Raw genomic sequence first — 27337 nt, forward strand, 5'->3', positions numbered from 1 at the left:
CAAAATCATTTGGGATCTTCTTACTTGGGCTTAGTGGACATAGCTTTTTTTACCCATTCTACAATTCTAGGCTTATTCTGAATCAATTCATTTTATAATTGCATCACAAAATTTTGTTAGCCCATTCCAAGCATATTTCAGTATTTTAAAGCATCATGACTATGTTGCTGGGAGTAATCTCTTTGAAAGCATAAAGCACAAGACTTCTATACCTTAGTTGTCTTTATGAGTTCCTGTGAGAGGAAAATTCATCACTTTGTGGCCAGTGAGGTGATGGATTTTTATGAACTCTCTTAGTAAAGAGTATTCCTAGAACACTGATTAATACATTTAATATAAATGACTAACATATACCAATTCATTTATCTTGGGATATACTTTCATATTTTTAATGATTTTATTTTGATGAAGTGAGTCCATAAATATTCTGGGTAGATACTTAAGAGAATGACCTTCATATTTAGATATCATATTCTTTTGCTTAAAATGTATAATGACAAATCCAGGGAAATGTCCCTTTTTTAAAAAGCTGATTTTTTTTTTCTATTGTAAGTATTTGTAATAATGGAAAAGTGAGTCTTAGAAATTTTCAATAGAAAAAATGTCTTTAAATTGAAAATTTGTAAGAATTACTTTTATATTATTACAAATACAATAAAAAATGTCTTTAAAAAAGGATGCTTACTAAGTGAAATGAGCAGAACCGGGAGATCATTATATACTTCAACAATGATATTATATGAGGATGTATTCTGATGGAAGTGGATTTCTTTGACAAAGAGATCTAACTCAGTTTCAATTTATCAATGATGGACAGAAGCAGCTACACCCAAGAAAGAACACTGGGAAATGAATGTAAACTGTTTGCATTTTTGTTTTTCTTCCCGGGTTATTTCTACCTTCTGAATCTAATTCTCCCTGTGCAACAGAAAACTGTTCAGTTCTGCACACATATATTGTATTTAGGATATACTGCGGCATATTTAACATGTATAGGACTGCTTGCCATCTAGGGGAGGGGGTGGAGGAAGGGAGGGGAAAAATTGGAAGAGAAGTGAGTGCAAGGGATAATGTTGTAAAAAATTACCCTGGTATGGGTTCTGTCAATAAAAAGTTATTTAAAAAAAACAAAATAAAATGAAATAAAAGATGCTAAGATAATTGTATAAATAGATATGCCTATATTGGATTTAACACATATTTTTACCATGTTTAACATATATTGGATTACAAAACTGGAACAAAAAGTTTTTCAAGGGTCAATATTGAAAAATTATCCTTGCATATATTTTGAAAACAAAATACTTTTTAAAAAAAAAATGATGCTAAAGAACTTCTTGTGGTATAAAAGGACTGAAAATAAAGTAAATACCCATGGATTGGGGATTAGATACAGAAGAGTAATGGAATATTAACATACTATAGGAAAAAACAAATATGAATGTAGAAAAGAATGGGAAGAATCATATGAACTGATGTAAAATGAAATAAGCAGAGCCAAGAAAACAATAAACACATTGACTACAATAATGTTAAACTCTCTCCTTTCTAATACATCCTGACACATCTACTAAAATTATTTTTCCTTAAGCTTGTGTCAATGTCTATATCACTCCCTTATCTAATAAACTCTAGTAACACTTAGGACAAAATACATAAACTCCTCTGCTTCAAGCCTTTTACATACTATCTCCTAGACTGCCCTTTTATTCTTGTTATACTGTATTTTCCTCAGTCTAGGCAAACCCAGTGTACTGTTTTTCACATATCACTTCCCTCTTTTATTCCTGTGCCTTTGCCCACTGCCTGTAATGTATACTCTACTTATCTCTGAGTCTGAAAGAATTCATAGCATCCTTCATCACTGAACTCAAATTTAATTATCTACATGATACCTATCCTGTTTCTTCCAGAATTTATCTCCCCCCCCTAAATTTATATATTCCTATTTATGTTGTGTATACCTATGTGAATACAAGTTGGTAATTGATAAGCTCCTCAAGGAGAGGTACCATTTTACATCTGACTTTGTATCTTTATTTCTTTGTATATAATACTTAATAAATGATAAACCATTATTACTATTCGCTATATAATAATTTAAGATTTTAAAAGTACTTTATATGAGTTGTCTAATTTTAATTTGCAGTATCCTTGTGAAGCAGTTTCCATTACTCTCCTTTTATTTGAATAAAGAAAAGAAAATTCAAAATTTAGTTACTTGCCCTAGATCAGCTACTGAATAAAAGTTAAAGTTAAACCATCAGATTATAAAACAAAATCTGCTCATTAAACTATTTTAACAAATAATAACTAGGCAAAAAGGTTCATATTCCAACAACTTTACTGGTACATATTAAGGAACTTAGAAATTATTAGAAATATTTCAGAACATTTATAGGAAATAAAATTCTTTCAATGACTCAAGAAGCTGTGGAACTGTGCCTAACAACAACAATAGGCACTAAGTAGTGCTTTAAGATGTGTAAAACATTTAAGAAATCATTTCATTTGATTCTCACAACAATCCTTGAAAGTTAGTGCCATTATCATCTTCATTTTACAAATAGGAAAATGAGGTGACAGGATGTACAGTAGATACAGTATTAGGCAGACTTGAATTCAAATCTAGCCTCATATTTACTAGTTGTGTGACTCTGGCCAGGTTACAACCCATTCTGCCTCAGTTTCCTCATCTATAAAATGACCTGGAGATAGAAATACAATTACTTCAGTATCTTTGAGAAGAAAATTTCAAATGGATCACAAAGAATTGACTGAAATGGATGAACAAACAACTTCTTGACCCACCCCCACCTTGATGCCAAATTCAGGACAGGCACATTGGTAAGTGCTTCTAGATGCTCAAATCCTTCCTCTATTTCATATTCTCTTCAATGTTGGATTATTTTTCCCACGAGATTATAAGTGATACCCGTACTTTATTGACTCTATATAAAAGCAAGAGAAACTCCACAGAAGAAAAACAATCACTCAGAAGATTTGGGATTTATTTCATGTTTGGATATGGCAACGTTTATATAAGAAAAACTAGGCTTCAGAGATTTCAAATACAAACATGTTAATTATAATTTAAAAAATTGAATGGAAAGAACAAAAAAAAGTATTTTGTAAGAATGGTTGAGAGATAATACCACTGTCATTTATTATTTTTGAGAGATTATATTGAACTAAGCTGTTCATCATTCATATCAGAATTATAATACCACATTGATGCTACTCCTTTTTTCATAAGTCAACTTTCAAGCTTAAAAAAAAAACAAGTCAAGTCCCATCAGAGACTCCAAAGCCAACCAAAAAAGAAACTAACAAAAAGATGTTCACTGATTAGTGATAGAGGTGGTTGTGTAAATGGGACTCAAGGTTTGGAGAAATGGAAGAAGAAACAAAAATTCTATTACAAGTAGAAATAACATTTAAAAAGATACAGAGAAAAAGAATGACCATATTTGATTTTTTAAAAAACTGCCTCCAAACTCTTACACTAATTATACCATAAAAACTTCCTAATTTTATATCAGGTATTTACCAAAGGAAAGTATGAATTACTGATTTATAGAAAGTTTAAAAAGACAATAAATGATCAGTTGTAATAATAATTTAAAATGGCTCATTAATAAGCCATTGCATGGCTTACAAAGTGCTTTTCAGCATAACTATCCTGTGAAAAAGGCAATGCATTCCACACTAGAAGAAAACTAAAATTCACAGATTTTAATTGACATGTTCAGAGCCAACAAGTAATAACTGTGAACCTTCACAACTATGCCAAAACTACATCAACATTATTACCAATCATATGTATCTCAAAATCAAGCATGTCACTACAGTGCCAGAATTTAGTCAAAAAACAATCTACAGAAGACAGGTTTATTTTAAATGTTAATGATAACCAACCAGATGCCAAGCAGGCTATATAACCACTTAGTTCTCCTAGAAATGAATACAATAATATCTGCATTGTATTATTTTTATTTTGATTGTTGCATTTTGCTTTAAAAGAAACTTCTTAACATTCAAGCAAGCTTACCAACAAAGTGCATTCTTCAAAAAGGGTTCAGCAGAACCACCTAATAGAATGATTAGGATTGATGGCACAATCAGTATTCTTTTAAGAGACTGACCTACTGGACTAAATTGTAAAACATACATAATTTCTATGAAAATAAACTTCTGTAGAAAATGGTAATTCTAAAACAAAAAGTATTAAAACTGCTTTAAAGGACAAATTTAGCTTGGAATAAAACTCATGGTTCCGAAAATGAGATTTTGAAAACACATCATGCAGTTATGTAATTCATGAAATCATTAAAATTGATTTCAAAGAAGCATCATACTCATCTTAAATAGCATTACCAAAAGATTCCTTAAACTTCTGGTAATCTAAATACCATGACTTTGTGCTGATGCAACAAAAATGGAAAGTGAACTTGAATAGGAACTAAAATTGATCATCTAGTTTCATTATCCAAGGTCAGCAATGTGTGCAACATTAACAGCAAAGACAAAATGGAAATTAGATCTTTTAGTGTTAATAATTCAGTATTACTGGTAAGGAATTGGAAAGTAAAAATTTTCAAGTCATGTCTACTTTATAGCATCTTTATCACCGAGTAAAATTACAACTCAACAGCATTTTCAACAACCAAGAAAATAATAATTATCTAAATGAATAAAAGATCCTAATTTTTAAAAAGGAAAAATTAAAACTTCAGTTATGTTGTAGTAATCAAAGTTATAGGCTTTAGCTTCTTTGAAATAAACTACCTTAATTTCACATTCATAAATAAAAGAAAATATTTTTGAATTTATAGAGAATTTGGACTTTTACACATATATTTCATAGTAGCAAATAAGAATTTGCTAATCATTCTATGTGTGTTAACTTAGAAAAAAATCAAGGTAGACAAGATCTCAAATATTTTGGCCTATTCATTTTGTGAAAAGTAATGCAAGACAGTATTTGGCATAAAAACACTATAAAAAATTTGGTATACCTGTAAGATTCAGGGGGAAGAATACTGATTCTGCAGTTAAAAATCCTGGTTTTAAACATGTTACTGTCCCTTACTATTTAGGGACTTAGGGAAAAATCACTTCAACTTTTTTCTCTGAGTCTCAGTTTAATCATCTGTAAAATAATAAAGTTGGACTAGACAGTCTCTAGTTTCTTAAAAATCCTAATTATTTGTCCCGTTTTATTTTTTAAAATTCAAAAAGTAAAATGGGACAAATAATTAGAATTTTTAAGATTCAAAAATGATTGCTTCAGGATGAAACATGGGGTTTCCAAATAAGGTCCTTAGATGACCATCAATAAATAGGACAGTATCATCCTGTCCCAGTAATGATAAATAATGCAGAAAAAGAAGAAAGAAGAGTTTGAGTTCAATCAGCAAGCAACCATTTAGAAGTAATTTTTCTTTACTATCAAACATAAAATACATGTAGTAACTCACACATATGACACATGAAACAGATTAACATATTATTATCTTCACATGATTAAAAACTTTTTTTTTCTTTTCAAAGTACTGTTTCTATAGGAAAATAAACCTGTACATTTCAAATTCCACAAATGAGTTCATCAGAGAAAATAATTTCATTCTGAGAAACAATTTATTTTTAAAAAATTAGGGGAAAAAAGGTGTAGTTATAGCAGTCATTAGGAATCCCCAAAAAGAATACTCAAAAATTCATCTTAATAAAATTTATTCCCCACTTCTATTATTACTAAAGATGGAAGAGGCTAGAATAAAGAACTGAACCAAAGCTTTTCTCTTTGTCTTATCCTGCTCACCCTTAACACACAAAGTTAGTAAATGGAGAATAGGAAGAAATTTCAAATTCACCTAATTCACCTATGGAATACTAGTAACTCAAGAACAAGATTGGAGTCCTCAGCACAAAATAAGGCATCTTCCCACAGATCACTGTATAGCCAATAAGGCATCATCTTATTCTTATTTCAAAGGAAAAGTCTCATCAAACCATGGTCTAGTAAAGAAGCCCTTTTAGGTCACCTGGGGATATAATGTCTGATGATCTCTACCACCTCCCTCTCCATAAAAATTGAGAGCCATGTGTTTTTAAAATCAACACCTGCAATTTTATAGGACAAGAGCTGGAGCATAAAATTTCGAATTTTATGCTTTTGAATTTTAGCTATTGTTAAACCAAAAATTATTTCATATGGTACTGAAAGTAATTTTATGGTCTCTACTATTTCCTAAGTACTTAATATCCTTTTTTTGAAAGATGTCATCTCTTTTTTCAGCATTGTTTGTCCACAATTACTCATCTCTATAACAATTATTACTACATATGCCTAATTTGTGCTTAAAGAAATTATAGGCCAAGACTCATTATAATGAATTCTAGCTAAACCTTTTGATTATCCTAGAATTTCATATTGTCAAAAGTAAGTAGAAAGTCTCTTAGCGGAGACTTTGAATATGTTTTAATAATAGACTTTCGTTGTAATGTTATTTGCTGTCATGGGATTTTATCTTATGGTAGAAAACCAAACCAGAAGTCAGGAAATCTGGGTTTTAATTTTTGGCTCTACCTCTGTTAGCCAAGCTTCAGTATTCTCATATGTGAAACAAGGGGGTGGAGGAAAAGTTACTAAATGATAGTTAAAGCAACTTTTAGATCTAAAATTCCAATTATATGACATATCATATGCCTAAAATGAAATTCATAACTAATACAAATCCCCCATGAATTAGGTGGTAAGCATCATCTCAATCTACATCTAAAGATGCCTTAAGTTCACTTCAAAGAGAAGAAAGATGTGAATGCAGGAGACAAGTTAAAGCTTATGATGGATTGTCTGTCCATCAGAGTAAATTCACTTTATAAAAATAACAACAAAAACTATTTATACAGAATCTACTACGTGGTAAACACCATGCTAAGTAATTTAGCTCATTTGTACTAACTTGTGAATGTAACTACAAAACTGGAAAAAAAAAATGTTTTTCCACTACAAAGCTTAGTGACAAAACAAATAACTATAGCAATACCATTTATGTAAATCATTGAAACACAAGAAAAAGAGTCTAGTGTGTTATGTTAACAATCTCTTCCCAGAAGATCAATAATTCATGCTCATTTACACAAGAGCTAACTTTCTCCTTTTCCCCACAACAACTATAATGATGTGAAAAGAAGGGTCTGCATATCAAGTTACTAGTCTGATCTAATGTTTTTAATAGACTATAAATCTCACTGCAGCCAATTCTGTTTCAATCATAACCTTTGTAAAACAAAGAATAAAGGAGAGAAATCTTCCTATGACAACTTATAAATATTAACTACTAATTCCACACCAATCTTTGAAAATAGGAATCAACTTTGTGACCCTTAATTTGCATATTTTCGGTTTGGTATAATCTGAAAGATTGATAGATTTCCTAAATTTCTCTTAAATTAAAAGCTCATATTGCTTTACCTGATACATTCCAACTCCAATGTGCTTCGGCTCAATTTTCACTAGCTCAGCTAACGGATCTTGTACACGTCTTGCTATGGAAACTGAAAAAACAGAATTAGAAAACAAGTATGGTTTAATGTGAAAAGCAGTACCAGATAATTACTTACTAGTATTTAAAAGTGATGTAAGTATTTAATCGTTTCCTCCCATTCTCCCAAAAAGAATTCAATAATTTAGTTGAAGAATTCTAGATAATCTTTTCTTTTTATCACACAAGGAGAAAATATCAGACTTTAATGAAGATACAATTTAAAAATTAACGCTCAGCATAGCTAACTCAGGCATTGACTAATGTAGCTAAATAAGATTTTTGATTAAAATAGTAAGAAAAAGTCTATAATGTATTCTTTTTCATCCTAAATGCACAAAACACATGCTTACATTAAAGAATAATAACACAAATTTATACAATGCTTTATGCACCACAATCCTGTGTGGGAGGAAAATGGTAATGATATCATTATTTTCATTTTACCAGCTGGGGATAGGGACTGTACCTGTGATTTCATTGGTATAGACAAATCAGGAGAGGACATTCTGTCTATTAATGCAGGTTGGTAGATTTTCTTTAACTTAGAGGCTGTGGAAATGGCCTAGAGCAAAGAGAAATGAAGTAACTTGCTTGAGGTCAAATAGCCAGTAGGTGTCAGAAGTGGGACTTGAGACCAGCTTTCTGGCTATCATATCAGGTTGTTTCTCCCTCATTTTTTAATAATTATCTGAGGCCCAAAGAGCTGGAAAGACATATCCAGGATCAGAAGGTCAAAAACAGTGGAGCAAAAACTTAAAACATTGATACTTTATGCTCCAAGTGCAGTGTTTTTTCCACTACACTATGCTTTTCACTCCAACACAGATGTAGTGAAGAAATAGCAGAAACACAGTCAATAGTTTCTAAGAAGAAATATCAAATAAATTTAACTCATACAAGAAGTACTGACAACTTAGGAATCAAATTACTTATTAAATGGTTACTATATGTCAGGCACTTTTTTCAAATGCAGGGGATACAAATAAAGGCAAAAAGATGATCTCTGCTCTCAAAGGACTCACATTTTAATAACTATATAACAGTTAAAAACTAAGTGTATGAATAATTAAGTATATAATACACACACACACACACACACACACACACACACACACACACACAAACTCACAGGGAAGGCTGAAGCATAGGGATAGGAAGAATCTAGTAAAGATATATAGAATGTGGAATTTGAGGAATTCAGCCAACATCTAGAGTACTGTTTTCTTCTCTTACCATACCCAGGTCCTTTAAATGGGGGGCATTCATGTCGATGCTCTACTAAAACTTCCTAACCTCCCAATTCTTCCATCTTTTCCAATCAAGATGTTCATAACCAGGCTCTTATCATTAACTACAAGCATTCCCTACCTGAGTTCATAATTCTTGATATTGCTCCATTTGATTAATAATCATCTATCGCTCCCTTTCTTGCTATGCACTGCACTTAATCTTCAAACTCATGTCTAATTAAAGTACCCTTTAGCACTTTCTCAGACCATTTCCCTATCTCTTGATTACAATTTTCTCCCATCCCAAAATGAACTTAACAGTTAGCCAATTCAAGACCATGCTGTCCTCTTCTCTAGAATATCTTGAAAACATGTCTTTTTGATACTTCTCATTTACCAACCTTAGCTCTGCCATATTTTTGCTATCCACCTCCTTTACTCCTCACATGTGGCTGAACATAAGTAGAGGAAGTTACAAAAAGATGTTAATGAATCCACAACAAATTCATGTTATCTAATTTCAACTGGTCTTCCCTGTAGCAAGGTAACCCTTTTATTCTTCCCTAATAGACCCTTATCTCGCTAGGCAAAGAAGTTATTTTATTTTTTCTCTCCTCATACCTCCTATAATTCCCCTACTCACAAATCTATCAGAGAACCTTTCTGGATGACTACAATTACTAATCCCCACTCTCTCAACCCCAACACTACCTGTATTAAACTAATACACTAAGCTGTCTAATCCTGGGCAGGTAACAACTACACTCAGCTTCGTTTTCCTCATCATTAAAATGGAAAACAGAACCTACATTGAGAGGTATAAAATACTCCTGAGTGAAGCAGAAACCTGATTAAAACACAACTGGAAAATATTTAATTGGTTGTTATTCTTCACGCTTAAAAATGACTGAAATAATATCATTATTTCAGGGTCAAGTATATAGTGTGTCTGCCTAGCTGATCAGTTTAACACAAGCTCTAATAGTTCTACCACAGATTGGGCACAGACAGTCCATTTAAATACTGTGGCATGGAGATATTTCTAAATTTGTGCATCTCACAATTCTTTTGAGCTACTGCATTTCTGCTTTGCTCATAGAGCACAGAGCCTTCTTTGACACAAGCACACTATGCTGAGCAGTGCCAGTGTCTCCCATATTATGCAATCAAATTCCTAATTTCTTTAAAAAGACCTTGAATGTGTCTTCTCACATGTGTGTGCACATGCACATGAGTGTGAGTGCATGCCTCCTATAAGATCTCCATAAAATAGTCTTTTAGACAAAGTTATGTTTTATATTAGAACAACATAGTCCATTAGAGCTGCACTCTCTGCAATAGATTCAACTCAACAAAGGATCTCACTATCCAGTTCCTTATCTTACCAAGTGATCTTCAGAATCTTCCTAAGACAATTCAAATGGAAGCAATTCAGTTTTCTGAAGTGGTACTAGTAGACTGTCCAGGTTCTATAGGCATTCAATAAAGAGTTACCACATGGCTCGTAGATTTTCATTTTAGTAAGGAGTCTAATAATTTTTCTTTCCATACTTTACTTTGAAGCTTCCCAAACACTGAGCTAGCTCTGACATATGTGCATCAACCTCATCATCTATGTGAATATCCCTGGAAAATATAAGACCAAGGCAACTGAACTTATCCACAGCATTTAATATTTATCCATTTGCTGTAACCAATAGTTCTACATGTGGATGGTGTGGTGCTGGCTGATGCAGTTTATTTGGTATGAATTGCCAAGTGAAAATCAACACAAGGGGAAGAGATCCTTATTCTATTGCATCTTAACCTCAGAGGCTGCACTGAATGCACAATTATTTGTACGTAAATAGCCTTCAGGATGACATAATGTATTTTGGATTGTCATTATCATCATAAAGCTCAATTTCATCTGCCTTTTAATTGAACCAAAAATCCTGCATCTCTCTAAGCTTTGCCTGCATTTTACTTTTGATTGAGTTAAATGTTATCTCAGTGACAGATGAACCGACTGGTAAATCTTGTGGAATATTTGGTTTTTATTTAGCAGCTTCTGAATTTTCCCATCATTTCCATTAAACTAATCTTATTTGTTGAATACTCTGGCTGAGATGTGTAAATTGTAGTACAATACACCAAATCTCTGGAAATTGCCCATTTCTTTTCTGCTCCATTGTTGACAATCATATGTAGGCAACTTAGCAAGTAACCAAGTTAGCAAGAAAGTATTCATCATGGAGAAGCACTCTAATTTCTTATCATCTTACCAGACTTCAGGTAGTCATCTAGCCTTGGAGCTGCTGCTTTTGTCAACCAAATGAGAATATTTACTTAAAAAGGATAAATGTAAGATGGGACCAACACTCTGTGCTCATATTCTATCTCTTCTCCTTACAAATTCCAATGCGAGGAGGTGTTCATGAAGTTTTACTAAATTTAGGTAAATGCTAAACAGTGTTGGTGATGAGAAGATCATGAGGTACACAAGTCTTCAATAGAAAATGACTGTTGCTATTGCCATTTCCAATTCCAATCCTTCCAATGACTCCCTGTCAAGTCTGGTAGTCTGTTCCTACACTGGCATTTAAATTCCCAAAGTACAAGCCTATCTTCTCTCACACATTGATGATGAGGGTTTCCAGGTCCTCATAAAACTTCTGACTTCTTAGGATTCATCACGGTAGGAACATATACACTGATGATGGTGGCTTCTTAGCAGTGGTAGTTGCATTTTCATGAGTCTGTTATTCACTTCTTTGGAGAGGCATAAAGGCTTGCCGATGAGATTAGATATGAAACATACACCATCTTTATAGTGCTCCTCAATACAATGGCCACTCCAGAAAAACTTGTATCCAGCTATAACTTCAGTAAGTTAACCTTCAGTTGTCAATCTTTTTTAAATTCAAGGCTGTTATTTGGATGTACTACCCACTAACTTCTCTTATAACAAGTGCTGTTTGTCTTTCGAGTCTACTGTATTTCATGTTGCCTATAAGCATGCACAAATTCTATGTACTTGACTGAAATTATCTTCACAAAAGTTTTCATACATTTTTACAATTCATCCACATGATAGAGTCTCCCCCTACTAGAGTCAGCAGGCCAGGGTTATTAAAGCTAGGAGTACAGATATAACTTTAAGGGTATTTTTTTTTGCCCCTTTCTCATGCTAGGTGGTGAGCAGTGAAGTCCTTTCAAAAGGCTGTTAAACCCTACTGCTGCTTTAGTCCAATGTGGTGATAACTCTATGAACCAAGCCCCATGTATACTGGGTTATGACTACAGCTCTCAGTGTATCCGTACCTGCTATTTCATCACTTGCCTATTACCACAGAATTCTGAGGTAAGTAAAAATGGTAAAATGGTGATGTCCTGATTCATGCATAAGTCAGATATAAGTGAGACAGAGTTGAGCAAAGCCACTGGCTTAATTCATTCTTAGAATTTTTGAAGTCCAGTAACAAAACAAATCAAGATAATTAGATCTCAGGATGCAGCAGATGGTTCAATGTTTAACTAAGCTCTAAGAGCTCCACAACAACTGCTTCCACTGCCTTCATGGTCCATTGGAACAAACTGTTCACACTCATTTTACCACAGAAAGTCTCCCCATGTTTGAGGCAGACACCCCTGACTCATCAACAGGTTTGAGACCCCTTGGTTACCCTTAATCTGATTTAATTTAATTGCCTGAAAGGGTTTAACAATGTGACTCATGTACACATTACAGCTTCTTGAAATCACAGGTAAGAGTTGAGTGTCAGGTAGATAACAGAAGTAGAAAGCAGCCTTGTAAAAGGGCTTGGCAGTGTTTATGTCAGTCCTCCTTGAACACCCTGGGAAATATTTAACAAAATAAAAAACAATAAAATACATCCTATATAATGTTAATATGTCTTTTTCTAGGTCAATATGGTGCAATCCAATATGGATTCTTCCAAGAATTCTTATTATGGTATTTCTATGTGAAACTGACACCATTGACCTACACCACAGAGTTGTTGTGAGGATAAAATGAGATAATAGAGTATATACTAAGTACACTGCCACCCAAAAAAGCACTTTGCACATCTCTAACCAATATATAAACGCTAGGTATCCTTATTAACTACCAAAAATTTATTCTTTTTATTTCAATTCATTTAGATACATACTTGTTCTTGTATCTATTAGATGTAAGATTCTAAGAGGAGGGATTAATTTATTCTTTGCATTTGTATTCTCAGTAGCTAATAAAGTAACATACATAATAGATACTTATTAAATGCTTACTAACTGACCATTTGACTAGTGGATGAATAAGATAGAAGGACAAATTTGTGCAACATCTGGTAGTCATTTTGGTTGAAAAAGTATAATGTACAATAGACAGATGATAATGACAAAGAGACTTAGATCAGTAATTTCCCTGACATGAAGAACTCCTAGATCACAAAAGCCCCACTAGTAATGGAGATCAGAATTATCCCTCAATGTATATAGTTTAATAATCTAGAGCACTGAGAAGGTGACTGGTTCAGGATCATAGATATGTGCAAAGAACAATAACATAAAATAAAGTTGGAAAAGTCGGTGAGAGCCAAAATGTGCAGAATGTTAAGGTCTAACATTAGGAATCTATCCTAGAAGCAATAGAGAGGAACAAAATCTAAGTGGCATAATGGGTAGAATGTGGGGTCTGGAATCAGAAAGATTGATTTGCATGAATTGCAATCTGCCCTCAAACACTTATTAGCCATGTCACCTGGACACATCATTTAACCCTATTTGCCTCAGTTTCCTCATTTTTAAATTGAACTGGAGAAGGAAATGGCAAACCACTCCAGTATCTTTGCCAAGAAAACCTCAAAAACCTCAAATGGGGTCACAAAGAGTCAAACACAACAACAAAACAACAGAAATAAAGAAGACTTTTCATCAAATAATTGACACAGGCAAATCTATGCCTCTAGAAAATGATTTCTGCAGCTGTGTGGAGGATATATTGGAGAAGAGAGAGACAATGCCTAGTCAAACTGGTTTTTTAAAAAAAAAAAAAAAGGACAAAGAAAATTAAAGAAATTGGTGTGATGAACAGAGAGAATGGAGGGAAATGAAGAAAGAAAAAGACACAGGGAGGGAAAGGGAGGGAGAGAAGAAAAGAGGGAGGAAGGGGAGAGGGAGAAGGAAAGGGAGAGGGAGAAGGAAAGGGAGAGAGAGAAGAAGGGAGGGAAGAAAGAAGAGGAAGAGGAACAAAGAGAGAGAGGAGAGAGGAAGAGAGGGAAGGAGAGGCAAGAACAGATAGAGACTTTGGAGGCTTCAGAGATGATAAAAAATAGATTTAGAGTAAAAAGATAAGAATTTCACATAAAAAAGAAGAGAAAAAGAAAAGAAAATTAGTTCAGAATGATGAAGTGACATATAAACTGTATTAACTTTTAAGAGCTGAGGTAATTCTGAATCCAATTCTCCCTGTGCAACAGAGAACTGTTCGGTTTTGCACACATATATTGTATCTAGGATATACCGTACCTATTCAACATGTAAAGGACTGCTTGCCATCTGGGGGAGGGGGTGGAGGGAGAGAGGGGAAAAATCGGAACAGAAGTGAATGCAAGGGATAATGCTGTAAAAAAATTACTCTGGCATGGGTTCTGTCAATAAAAAGTTTAAAAAAATTTAAAAAAAAAAAGAGCTGAAGTAAAATGAAAGACAAGGAAATGGATAAGGTTAATAACCTTGGGATATAATGGTGTTAGAGTAGACATCAATATTTTTATTCAAGTGACAGTAGACTGGAACAGAAAAGAAACACTGTGATTCAACCATTAAATTTCTTTGAAAAAGAGGGTGAGTGACCTAAAAAACAAAAGCTTAGAGCAATAAAAAATTGTGGGAAAAAAAAAAAATACTGGGATTGGATTCAGAGAAGAAATAGGTAGAAATCCTTCTTCTAGTACTTAATTTGTGACCATGAGGAAGTCACTTAATCTATCTAACTTTCACTAGTGATAAATGATGTAGTAGCAACTCTAGAATCTACTATATATAGCTATGGTAAAAATCAAAGAATGACACCTCCTGCCTTCAAATGTCTGCAGACATTCCCCTATGATAATAATAAAATCCTCTTTTTATATTTACCTTTTAAAATCTCTGGCTTCACCTATATCATCACCTGAGACTAAGTTTATTCTTTGTGTTCAAACTTTAGGCATATTTGTCAACATATTATCTTTCTGGGGCAGCTACATGGCGCAATGGATAGAGCACCAGCCCTGAAGTCAGGAGGACCTAAGTTCAAATCTGGTCTCAGATACTGTGTGACCCTGGGCAAGTCACTTAACCCCAATTGCCTCAGCAAAGAAAACAAAACAAACAGATAAAATTTGTTTATTCCCAGAAACAGTACCATGCATTATATATAGTATGCACTTAGTTGCAAGTCTGACTAGATCAGTGAAATAAGTGTCCTATTGTTATTATTATTGTTGCCATTGACATCACCAAAATCATCAGCAACATTGTTGCATTGTTAGGCACCTACTGTGTATCAGACAGTATACTGAGCACCTGGTCTATAAAAGAAAGTCAAAAACATTGTATCCGTCCTCAATAAGCTCATAGCTTACTGAGTAGCCTCAACAAAAATAAAGATGCAGAACAACAATGGAGAGAAAAGTTATAAAGATGGTGGGGGAGGGGGAAGGAAACAGAATATTTAGCCTCTTGGTTTTGGTCAGTGTATCAGGAAACATGAAAAAATTAGTAATGGAGAGAATGGCTGAGAACAAAGATGTATTCAAGATAGACCCAGATTTCAATGAGAGGTAAAAAGAGCATTAAAGAAGATTTAATATTATGTGAGTTTGTCCACAACAAAATTTAGGTTAGAAAGTTCATAATGGAATAGAAAAAAATAAAGGAGAGTGATAGCGGAAAGAAATAACAAAAATGAATAGGGAGCTCAATAAAGTGGGGAATGGTAATAGAAAAAAAAGAAAAAATCTTAATTGACATTAATACTTAATTATGAGTATAAAAGGAGAGTTTACAAGGTAAAGAAAAGAATTATCAGTTAATTGGGGTCTATAACCTATATCATCTTTACATTTTTATTCTTCTAAATTAGAATTGTTTGTAATATTTACTCTAAACCAATAACTTGATTATAAAGCTAAAATACAAATTCTGCATGCATTAGGAATTGTTTCCTGATACTAAATAATCAATTTCATTGTATTTACTAGGCCAATTACTGGCATCACCTGCATTTCTACCTGAAGAAAATATGTATTACATAAAGAGTATAAAGCTTCTAAATACAACAGCTCATAAGACTTTAATCTTTCTTGTTTCTCATTTGTGAACAGAGTTACAGGAGAAGACAGAAAAACATAATAAAGTAGAAGAGGAAAAATTAGATTCAAATCCTACTTCACAGCCTCCTTAGTTGGGTGACTCAGAAAAAGTCATTAAAATCTGAATCTGTTTCCTCATCTGTAAAAGGAAAATAACCTATTTGAGAAGGATTTGGGGGGAAAATAATTCATATAACATGCTTTTTAAATCTTAAAATGCTATATGAAGAATAATGATTATGATTACAATGTTCTTTTTAAAATTTCTACTATGTTCAAAACAAGAAAGATACAAAATCAAGAATGAAACAGTCCTTGAAGAGCTTACAATCTATAGCAGGGAGAAGTGAAGGAAAAGGAATGAGGGGAATAGATTATAGAAAGCAAATATTAAGTATCGGGCATTAATTATAATAAGTATTTTGCAATTATTATTTTAGGTAATATTCTCAACAACCTTGAGAAGTAAGTACTATTATTATCTCCATTTGATAGTTGAGAAAATTAAAGCAGAGTTTATGTGATTTGTCCAGAGTCACATTATCAAGGAAATATCTGAGGCCAGATTTAAACTTTAGTCTTCCTGATTCCAGAATGAGTATTCTATTTACTTTTCTACCAAGGTGCCTCATACAAGGGCCCACATGCATGAATATACATACACACACTAGTATCATATAGGTACACATGTAAATTTGTATTCATATAAATATACACAAAAAATATAGGCATACACAAATCAGGGAAGGAAGGAAATAGGAACTGGCAGAAACAAGAGAGGTATCATGTAGTGGGTTAAACTTGAATTCAGCTCTAAAGGGTGCTATGGATTCTCTCAAACTCAGAGGTAAGGCAGGAATATATTACAGGAAATGGAGAACACCACTGCAAAGGCATAGGGACAGAATTTGGAAGTGTTATTTGAGAAACAGTAAGAAGTCTAGTTTGTCTAGTAACAAGGAAAGCACGATGCAATAGAGCTAAAACAAAACAAAACAAAACAAAACAAAACAAAACAAAACAAAACACCACCACCACTATCCCTAAATGGGGTGGAAGGCTTTAAATGTCAAGGAGATGAGTTTATATATTTTGGCCTGGGTAGGAACTAGAGTTTATTGAGCATGGGAATGTGACACAGACAGACACAAGCTTTAGGAAAATCACTTTGGCACTGTGTCGAGAACAGATTGGAAAGTTTTAGGCCAGGGAAACCAATTACTGGACAATTTAATAGTTTAGGTTTAACTTGATAATAGCTTGAATTAGGGTTCTAACACAAACTATGTGATGATCCTGCAAATGGCCACTATGTATGTTTGCATATGTACACGCACATACACAGAATTCCAACTTCACATATAAAATCCCACAAAATGTGAATTTAGACTGAAAAAAACCTAACATAGTAAATTGGCCAGTTGGTGATAAATTCTTTGGGCACGTTAACCAATGAAACAAGAAAAACGCAAAATGGCCTTCAGCTCAATCAAGTCCCCTCTGACTTGTGCAATGACTGACAGAGTGGATATTTATTAAGGCAGGCACTGTAGTAGCATCAAGAATACAAAAGCAAACAAACAAGGAGTTTACATTCTAATGAGAGAAGTCAACACATAAATGGGGAGATGAAAAGTGATGGTTGATGTAGAGGGAACTACACAGGGGAAGACAGTGACCAAAAAGGGGACAAATGGTATTAAAATTCTGTTTTTGACACCACCCCACCTCCCAAAAGCATAAAATTAGCAATTCTTGCTCTAAATGTGAAAGCCTTTTACAATGACCTAGATATAGACCAACAAGATATGCAACAGATGAAATTGAACCAATTAATCTTGATACTGCCACTTCAACTGGTAGATAAAAGGAAGCTGGAACTACATGGAATAATGTCTCATAGGTACTACATGGAATAATGTCTCATAGCTACTTCTCAGAGAAACAGATGAATGAAATGATGGAGTTGATTTTGTCCCATATCCAAAGGCAACAAGAAACATCTTTTCATAAGTATTTAGTCATCTCATATTGCAAAACTCATAATAAGTATGTGCAAAAAAGGCAATCAGGGAAATAATTGAATCATATGTGCCAATATCCACTAAAGAGAACGAAGAGATTATTAAAGAATGTCTAGGGTGGAGGCAGGATGGCGGAGAGGATCTTATCCTATGATCCTCAACTAATTAGCAAATTCAGCCTCTAAATTAGTTCTGGACTGGCAGAATCCACAAATATGGGGAGTACAGCAAATTATCAGCAGAAGATAATTTTGAAGATTGCCAGAAAAGGTCTGTTTTGTTCAGGCGCAGAGGGAGATGGCCAGGCTCAGGAAGGCAGAGCATGGAGGCCAGTGCATACGGGGCAGACGCAAGGTGGGTGTGGTCTCGTGGAGCGGGGGCAGACTCCTCCTGGAGGAGAATCTACACTATTTTGACTACTCTGCCCTGCTTGCAAGCCAGTAGATCATCAGAGAAGTTATAAAACATCTAACACATACATAAAAGATCAATAGTGAACACCAAAACTCTATAGTCGCACTTCCTAGACCTGGCCAGGCCCACCCAGCTCTGTGAGTGAGTCAGCGCTGACCCAGTGAAACTGCAGAGGAAGCTGGGAAAACTTCCATTGACCTAACAGCAGATCCCAATTTTTTTTTTTTTTTTAATGAATAAGAAAGCAAAGAGAATTCTAACCATAAATAGTTTTTTTGGTGAAAGAGAAGAACAGATTTCAAACCCTGAGAAAACTAAAAGGAGATCACCTCCAGATGAAGCCCCAAAAGATGGTATAACCTGGTCCCATCACAAAAGGCTCTCCTAGAAGAAATTATAAAGGATCTTTTAAAAGAGCTAGAAGAAAAATGGGAAAGGAAAGGAAAACTTCGCAAGAGGGTTTGGAAAAGACATATAACTCATTAAAAGTTAAGATTTGACAAAATGGAAAAAGAAAACAACTCCTTGAAAAACAGAATTTGTGAAATGGAAAAAAATTCCATAGAACAAAACAACTCATTTAAAAACTCAATTGGACAAATACAAAAAGAAGTAAAAAAAAAAAAAGTAAATGAAGAAAATAACTAAAAATCAGAACTGAACAAAAGGAAATGAATGACTCAATGAGATCAAGAAATTAGTCAATTAAAACCAAAAAAGAAAAAACAGAAAAAATATAAAATACCTACTTTATGAAAAAACTCCCAACAAAATAGATAAACATTTAGTAAATTTGGTTAGAAAAAGGAAAACGGAAAATCAAATTGTTAGTCTTAAAAATGACAAAGGGAGAACTTTCCACCAATGAAGAGAAAATTAGAGCAATAATTAGGAGTTTGCCCAATTTTATGTCAATATGTTTGATAACCTAAGTGAAATGGAGGAATATCTACAAAAATATAGATTGCCCATATTAACAAACAAGGAAGTAAATTGCTTAAATAGACCCATTTTAGAAAAAGAAAACAGACAAGCTATTAATCAACTCCCTAAGAAAAAATCCCCAGGACCAGATGGATTTAAGTGTGAATTCTATCAAACATTTAAAGAACAATTAATTCCAATACTATATAAACTATCTGAAAAAATAGGAAATGAAGGATTCCTACCAAATTCCTTTTATGACACAGACATGGTACTGATACCTAAACTAGGTAGGACAAAAACAGGAGAAGAAAATTATAGACCAATCTCCCTAATAAATATTGATGTAAAAATCTTAAATAAGATATTTGCAAAGAGATTACAGAAAATCATCTCCCGGACAATACACCATGATCAAGTAGGATTTGTACCAGGAATGTAGGGCTGGTTCAATATTAGGAAAACTATTAGCATAACTGACTATACCAATAACCAGATTTACAAAAAACATATGATTATCTCGATAGATGCAGAGAAAGCATTTGATAAAATCCAATACCCATTCCTATTAAAAACACTAGAGAGTATAGCAATAAATGGACTATTCCTTAAAATAGTCAGTAGCATCTATTTAAAACCATCAGTAAGCATCATATGTAATGGGGATAAACTGAAACCATTTCGAATAAGATCAAGGGTGAAACAAAGTTGCCTGCTATCACCATTACTATTCAATATTGCATTAGAAATGCTAGCTTTGGCTAAGAGATGAAAAAGAGATTAAAGGAATTAGAGTAGGTAATGAGGAAACCAAATTATCAAATGATAATGATGATGATGGTATACTTAGAGAACCCCAGAGAATCAACTAAAAACTATTAGAAATAATGCACAAATTTAGCAAAGTTGCAGGACACAAAATAAATTCACATAAATCAACACTTTTATACATCACTAACAAAATCCAACAGCAAGAGATACAAAGAGAAATTCCATTTAGAATAAGTGTCGATAATATAAAATATTTGGGAATCTATCTGCCAAGGGAAAGCCAAGAACTATATGAGCAAAACTACAAAACACTTTCCACACAAATAAAATCATATCTAAACAATTGGAAAATTACCAAGTGCTCTTGGATAGGTCGAGCAAACATAATAAAGATGACAATACTACCTAATCTATTTATTTAGTTTTATATCAATCAAATTCCCAAGAAACTATTTTACTGACCTAGAAAAAAATGACAATAAAATTCATCTGGAAGAACAAAAGGGTCAAGAATTTCAAGGGTACTAATGGGAAAAAAAAAAAAAAAATCAAATGAAGGTGTCCTAGCTGTACCAGATGTAAAACTATAGATTATAAAGCAATGGTTACCAAAACCATTTGGTACTGGCTAAGAAATAGAGAAGTTGATCAGTGGAATAGGTTAGGGTCATAGAACAAAATAGTCAATGACTATGTAAACTAGTGTTTGACAAACCCAAAGACCCCAATTTTGGGGATAAGAACTTACTATTTGACAAAAACTGCTGGGAAAATTAGAAACTAGAATGGCAGAAAGTAGGCTTGGACCCACACCTAACATCATATACCAAGATCAGGTAGAAATGGGTTCATGATCTAGACATAAATAATGATATTATAAACAAATTAGAAGAACATAGGATGGTTTATCTCTCAGATTTGTGGAGGAGGAAGAAATTTGTGACCAATGAAGAACTAGAGATCATTACTGATCACAAAAATTGATTATATTAAGTTTAAAAGTTTTTGTACAAACAAAACTAATGCAGATAAGATTAGAAGGAAAGCAATATACTGGAAAAACATTTTTACATTCAAAGGTTCTGATAAAGGCCTCATTTCCAAAATATACAGAGAATTGATTCAAATTTATAAGAAATCAAGCCATTCTCCAATTGATAAATGGTCAAAGGATATGAACAGGCAATTTTCAGATGAAGAAATTGAAGCTATTTCTAGTCACATGAAAAGGTGCTCCAAATCCCCATTTATCAGAGAAATGCAGATTAAGACAACTCTGAGATACCACTACACACCTCTCAGATTGGCTAAAATGACAGAAAAAGATAATGACGAATGTTGGAGGGGTTAAGGGAAAACTGGGACACTGATACATTGTTGGTGGAAATGTGAACGGATCCAACCATTCTGGAGAGCAATTTAGAATTATGCTCAAAAAGTTATCAAATTGTGCATACCCCCTTTGATCCAGCAGTGTTTCCATTGGGTTTATATCCCAAAGAAATCTTAAAAGAGGGAAAGGGACCCACATGTGCAAAAATGTTTGTGGTAGCCCTTTTTATAGTAGCTAGAACCTGGAAATTGAATGGATGCCGATCAATTGGAGAATGGCTGAATAAGTTATGGTATATGAATATTATAGAATATTATTATTCTGTAAGAAATCATTACACAGGGCAATAAGAAGACTATACAATGATCAATTCTGATGGATGTGGCTCTCTTCAACAATGAGGTGATTCAAACCAGTTCCAATTGTTCAGTAATGAAGAGAGCCACCTACACCCAGAGAGGACTATAGGAACTGAGTGTGGACCACAACATAGCATTTTCATTCTTTCTGTTACTGTTTGCTTTCATTTTTGTTTTTCTTCTCAGTTTTTTTTTCCTTCTACATTCGATTTTTGTTGTGCAGCAAGATAACTATAAATATGTATACAAATATTGCATTTAACATATATTTTAACATATTTAATATGGATTGGACTACCTGCCATCTAGGGGAGGGAGTGGGGAGAAAGAGGGGAAAATTTGGAACAGAAGATTTTGCAAGGGTCAATGTAGAAAAATTACCCACGTATATGTTTTGTATATAAAAAGCTATTAAAAAAAAAAGTCTACAAGGATCTAGATAAGTTCCTCCTACCTAAACCACCAAGGGCTTTAAAGTGACTTCAATGCAAAACTTGACACAGGTGAGAAAGGCAAAAAAATATTAGAAAATATGGTTCAAGAATATTGACAGAGAAGAGAAAAGTCTTTAAGCTACATAGAAGACTTACATATATTGATCATAAAGAGGTCTTGGCATTACAAGCACCAAAACTGGAAGGGAGACAACAAATAGGTTAATGATAGAAAATATCTGCTGGCACTTTAAAAACTAAATTCTTTTTTACTAGGTAGAATGGTAGAAAGCTAACTTTAGAATGTAACATCACAGTCATATTTATTTATAGAGAAAATGGAAGTGGCACTGGGATCTCCATTGGGCATGGCGATATGCCTGATGTAAGTAAACATGTTGAAAGACATAAAATGGATCATCTGTAGAAGTGATATAAACGATATTATAAAATAAAATATGATTAAACAGTCAGGTTAATGAAAGCAAAGAATAATTGTTGGACAACACACATGTTGCTTTAGTATTTTTAATATAAAAAATATGAAAAGAATCTTTTAGTACATTGTAGAGATACTCAGCTGAGAATTTACAGGAAGACTTGGACCTGTTTAGTCTAAGAAGACAGACTGCAATCCCATTAGGAGACAGAATATGGTTATCAGTGCTTCATGGGTGTATTGAAATATTAAATTTCACAATATTTTTAACAAAAAAGGCTAATTAAATAATATCAAATGAAATATAATATGCCCAAAAGTTAAAAAGAAAAAAAGAGAAAAGGAAGTTTTCCCCATCTCATTATTAGATTTAAAGTCAGCAGACTAAGGTTTAACTTCTGCCTCTTTTTTGCCTGGGAGAACTGGGTAAAAGATAATCCTCCCACCCTCCTACCCCACCTTTGCACTCCTACTAGCTGATAAGAGAAAGAAAGGACTTATTTCTCTCATTTGACTATCAACCTCCTGCCTGGGAGAAAAAAACCTTAACAGCACAACACACCACCAAGCAGAGACCTGGAGCTAAATAGCAAGGGCCCAATTCAGAGGCAGAATCGACCACCCAAGAAGGAGCTAAAAGTGAAGTCTCTTGTGCAACACCAATGCCATGTTTATGGAATACAAAAATTTATATTCAGGAAATTTTCCTATATAATTAACTTCAGACTTCTCTTTGTATGATAATTCTAACTATAATTCATATTGTGCTGCTTTAAAGGTTTGAAAGAGTTTTATAGATGTGATTATATTTGCTCCTCCCAACAACCCCCTGGAAGTAGGTGTCGCTATTTTACAGGTGAGGAGATTGAGGCAGACAAAGGTTAAATGATTTGACCAAAGTCAAAGAGATGGTAAGAGTTGATCATTTCCCTACCTTCTATGTATGTTCCATATATTAACCATGAAATTGTACATGTAAGGTAATTTAAGTAGATGGAGAAACAGAAGATTTTTACCAATTTAAAGCAATTTCCCTTGGTTTTAGGCAGTACGACTAATCCAGATTGCTGTGCTCAGAAAGATGGCCCAATGGATAGAAGACTGGACCTGAGTCAGGAACATCTAAGCAACTCTGGCCTCAGATACTTCTTCATTCAGTGACCCTGAGCCAGTCATATAATCTCCATGGCCCCCACTCTTCTCATCTGTATATTAAGGATAATAGCAGCATCTCCCTTTGCCAGGATTGTTGTGAGGTACAATGAGATTAGCATAGTGCCTGGCACATAAAAGAATCTATATAAAGACTAGTTACTACTACTGTTATTATTATACATAAGTGGCCCATAATCTTCAAGTGAATGAAAACTTCAAGGTCATAAGCTTGCTCATCAGGCTAACAATGGTCATAATAAATACAAAAAAGGCCAGCAATTTAAAAAGAAAATATTCTGTAGATTAATAATCCCTTCATCTCACTATTTCAAACATGTAGAAACAGAAACAAAACAAAACAAAACAGACATGGGTTATCAGAGATTCTGTAGTCAATGATTTGTCATCAAATTATCAGAGATAAGATCTATGGTGAACCTGACTGGCTGGTCTCACAAGTCTTTTCAAATCCCTCATTATTTACTTTTAACATACTCTAAGAATCACAGCTTGCTGGACAGGCTTAGAGAGCAATAGCATGGTGTCATCTGATCTGCCTTTTGCTTGTGCAAAGGAGGCTCTCATATATGACTCTCTTTTTAAAATAACAAAAGGTTATTCAGTGCAAATACTACATAATACAAGAGAGATGCCCTCCTCTAATAATCATTCTTATAATTACAGACTACACTGCCACAGATATATTTGATGTCCTGTGAAACATATGCTATTTTTTAAAAAGTTACAATAACACTATTTACTCACATTCTGCCAATATGAAAATCAAAATAAGATTATTTCTAATAAAAAGAAAAACTTTTTCTGAGTAGGAAGACAACATGAAAGATTCAATCAAAGGCCTATTTAAAATGAACTCTTGAAAATCTGAACTTGCAAATTAGTTTTATATTTTATTTAGTGAGTTTATACTATTTGGTTTGAAAAATCCTGAAATATTGAAAAGTATAAGAAATTGATGAACATCTGTCACGTTATAGCCAAATGATGAGACTGAATAAGAATAAATATAAAAATCTACATTTAGTTTTTTAAAAAGATTAACCCTAAACAAATATAGGAGGACATGTAAATAAATAGCTCCTACGAAAAAGATTCTAAGATTTCATTAGACTTGCCAAGCTATAAAAGTCACCAACAAGGTAAATGGAATCTCAGGCTACATAAATAGCATGACAGACAAGCACCCTCCAGCCACCAAAATGATTTTCTTAAGGGGCAGATCCAATCATGACACATCTCTAATAAAAATTTCCAGTGGCTCCCTAGCACCAAAAGGATCATATCTTTTATGACCCAGACCCCCTCCCAGCTTTTTAATATTTCTGATTTTTATTCCCCATCTTTGGGAGTACTCTTTGACCTAAACATACTAACTTCCCCGCTGACCCACAAACAAAATATTCTATCTCTCAATTCTGGGCACTTCCGCTGCCTAGAATGTTCTTCTACCTCTATCTTTTAACTTCCCTTAAGTCTCAACTAAAATCCCATCTTATACAGGAAGCTTTTTCCAACTTCTCAATTATATCTGGTTTATGCTATATATAGGTTGTTTGTATATATGTTTGTTGTCTCTTCATTTGATTGTGCGTAGCTTGAGGGAAATGATTGTTTTTTTGTGTACTCAGTATTTAGCACAGTGCCTGACATATAATAAACGTTTACTGGCTGATTATCCTCAACACTACAATTTAGAAAGGGCATTACACTGATAAACAAATATATCCAAAAAAAGATTAGGATAGTAAAAGACTTTGAGATCAAGTCATGCAATGATTAAAGACCTTAGAACGTTTAATATGGAGAAAAAATTTTAAGGGATATGAGAACAACTTTCAAAAACTTTCAAATAGAATTTAGGCCCATAGTTCTAGAATTAGAAGGGACCTCAATTAAACTAAAACTCTCATTTTAAAGTCCAAGAAAAATGACGCTCAAGATCTCACAAACAGCAAAAACATTATTATTACTTATACTGACCAGAACTAAGAGAAATAGGTAGAAATTACAGAGAAACAGATCTGAAGTCTCAAAAATTTCTTAACAATGAGCTCACTCCAAAAAATAGAATTGTCTAGGGAAATAGCAGGCTTCTCTTCACTGAAGATCACCTAGAACATTGTAAAAGAAGAATTTCTATATAGAGAATAGACTAGATCAGTGGTGCCAAACTCAAATTGAAACAGATTCCAGAAGCTACATACTGACTTACAAACAAAAAAATTAACATTATATTGAAATTTGTTGTAATTTATTTTCTTACACATTCCCCATATTTTTATCTTATTTAGTTTTTTAGGGCTCAATCAGCTAACAGACAAGATTTACATGTCTGGAATAGATGACTTTGGAATTCCCTTTCAAATCTAAAATTCTATGAAGTTGGCAATCCAATTGCAGAGAAAATTTCAGAAGCCTAGGAGATGAGAGTATCTCAAAGAAACAACTCTGGAATGGTGGCTAGTGGCTAAGATACTTCCATCATATTTAACATTTATTTCATTCATTAAGAAACTTCATAGAATTTTAGATTTGAAAGGGAATCCCAATGCATTGATCTAGGTCAAAAAAATCATAGCCTAAAGTGGACAAAATCAAGATCTTCCTGATTTTAAGTTGAAGGCCTTTATTATACAAATGAGGAAAATGAAGAATAGAGAGTTAAAAAAAAGCAAAAGGAAGAATTAGAAGGATAAAAGGAAAGAAGAAGGAAAGGGAGAAGAAAAGAAGGCAAAGAAAGAGATTTCATATTTTTATGATTCCTTTCCTTAAAAGTATATTTTTCAACTCAAGAAGTAAAGTATGATAAGGGAAGAGAAAGAGACCAGGATTAAATCCTGAGTATCTACTTTCACTTTTGAAAATTCAGAGACCACTAATTGGTTGGAAGAAGTTCTGCTAATTCTAAACTACCAACTTATAATTAATTTGATTTCACATATGGAGTTTGGAGTTATCTTATATCAATTAAACATTGTCTAGGGATATTATGCTCATTCATATTAAATTATAAAAAATCTGAAAAGACAATGTAATTACTTGTTGAATTTAGAAATATTCTCTTAAAATAAAAAAAAATTGCATTAAGCAATTTCCATATGGATCTATTATTATCTTTATTCTATGATCAAAAATTAAGTTTCTAGAATCTAAGAAGTTATCTTATTGACCTGAACTTCACTTCCTCTAAAAAAATAAAAAGACAGTACAACGTACAGTAGACTGTTTAAAATCAAGTTTCTTTCTCTCTGTCAGGATTTGTGACATAATTTTGATTATCACATATCTTCCTATCCCACTTATTTTAAGGAACTGCTCAAGAATTGTACTGTTTCTTAAATTCT

General features: G+C 33.4%; 1 protein-coding gene across 2 annotated transcripts in view; it reads right to left on the bottom strand.

Moving 5' to 3' along the window:
* The window catches only part of SRBD1 (S1 RNA binding domain 1), a 301555-nt gene that overhangs the window by 112278 nt on the left and 161940 nt on the right, over positions 1 to 27337 (bottom strand). For both annotated transcript variants that reach the window (XM_051975202.1, XM_051975201.1), the window contains exon 17: positions 7478 to 7560. In XM_051975202.1, coding sequence (XP_051831162.1) covers positions 7478 to 7560 — 83 coding nt within the window. The remainder of the gene's footprint in view (positions 1 to 7477; positions 7561 to 27337) is intronic.

This window comes from Antechinus flavipes, chromosome 2 (genome assembly GCF_016432865.1).
Source record: "Antechinus flavipes isolate AdamAnt ecotype Samford, QLD, Australia chromosome 2, AdamAnt_v2, whole genome shotgun sequence".
NCBI lineage: Eukaryota > Metazoa > Chordata > Mammalia > Dasyuromorphia > Dasyuridae > Antechinus > Antechinus flavipes.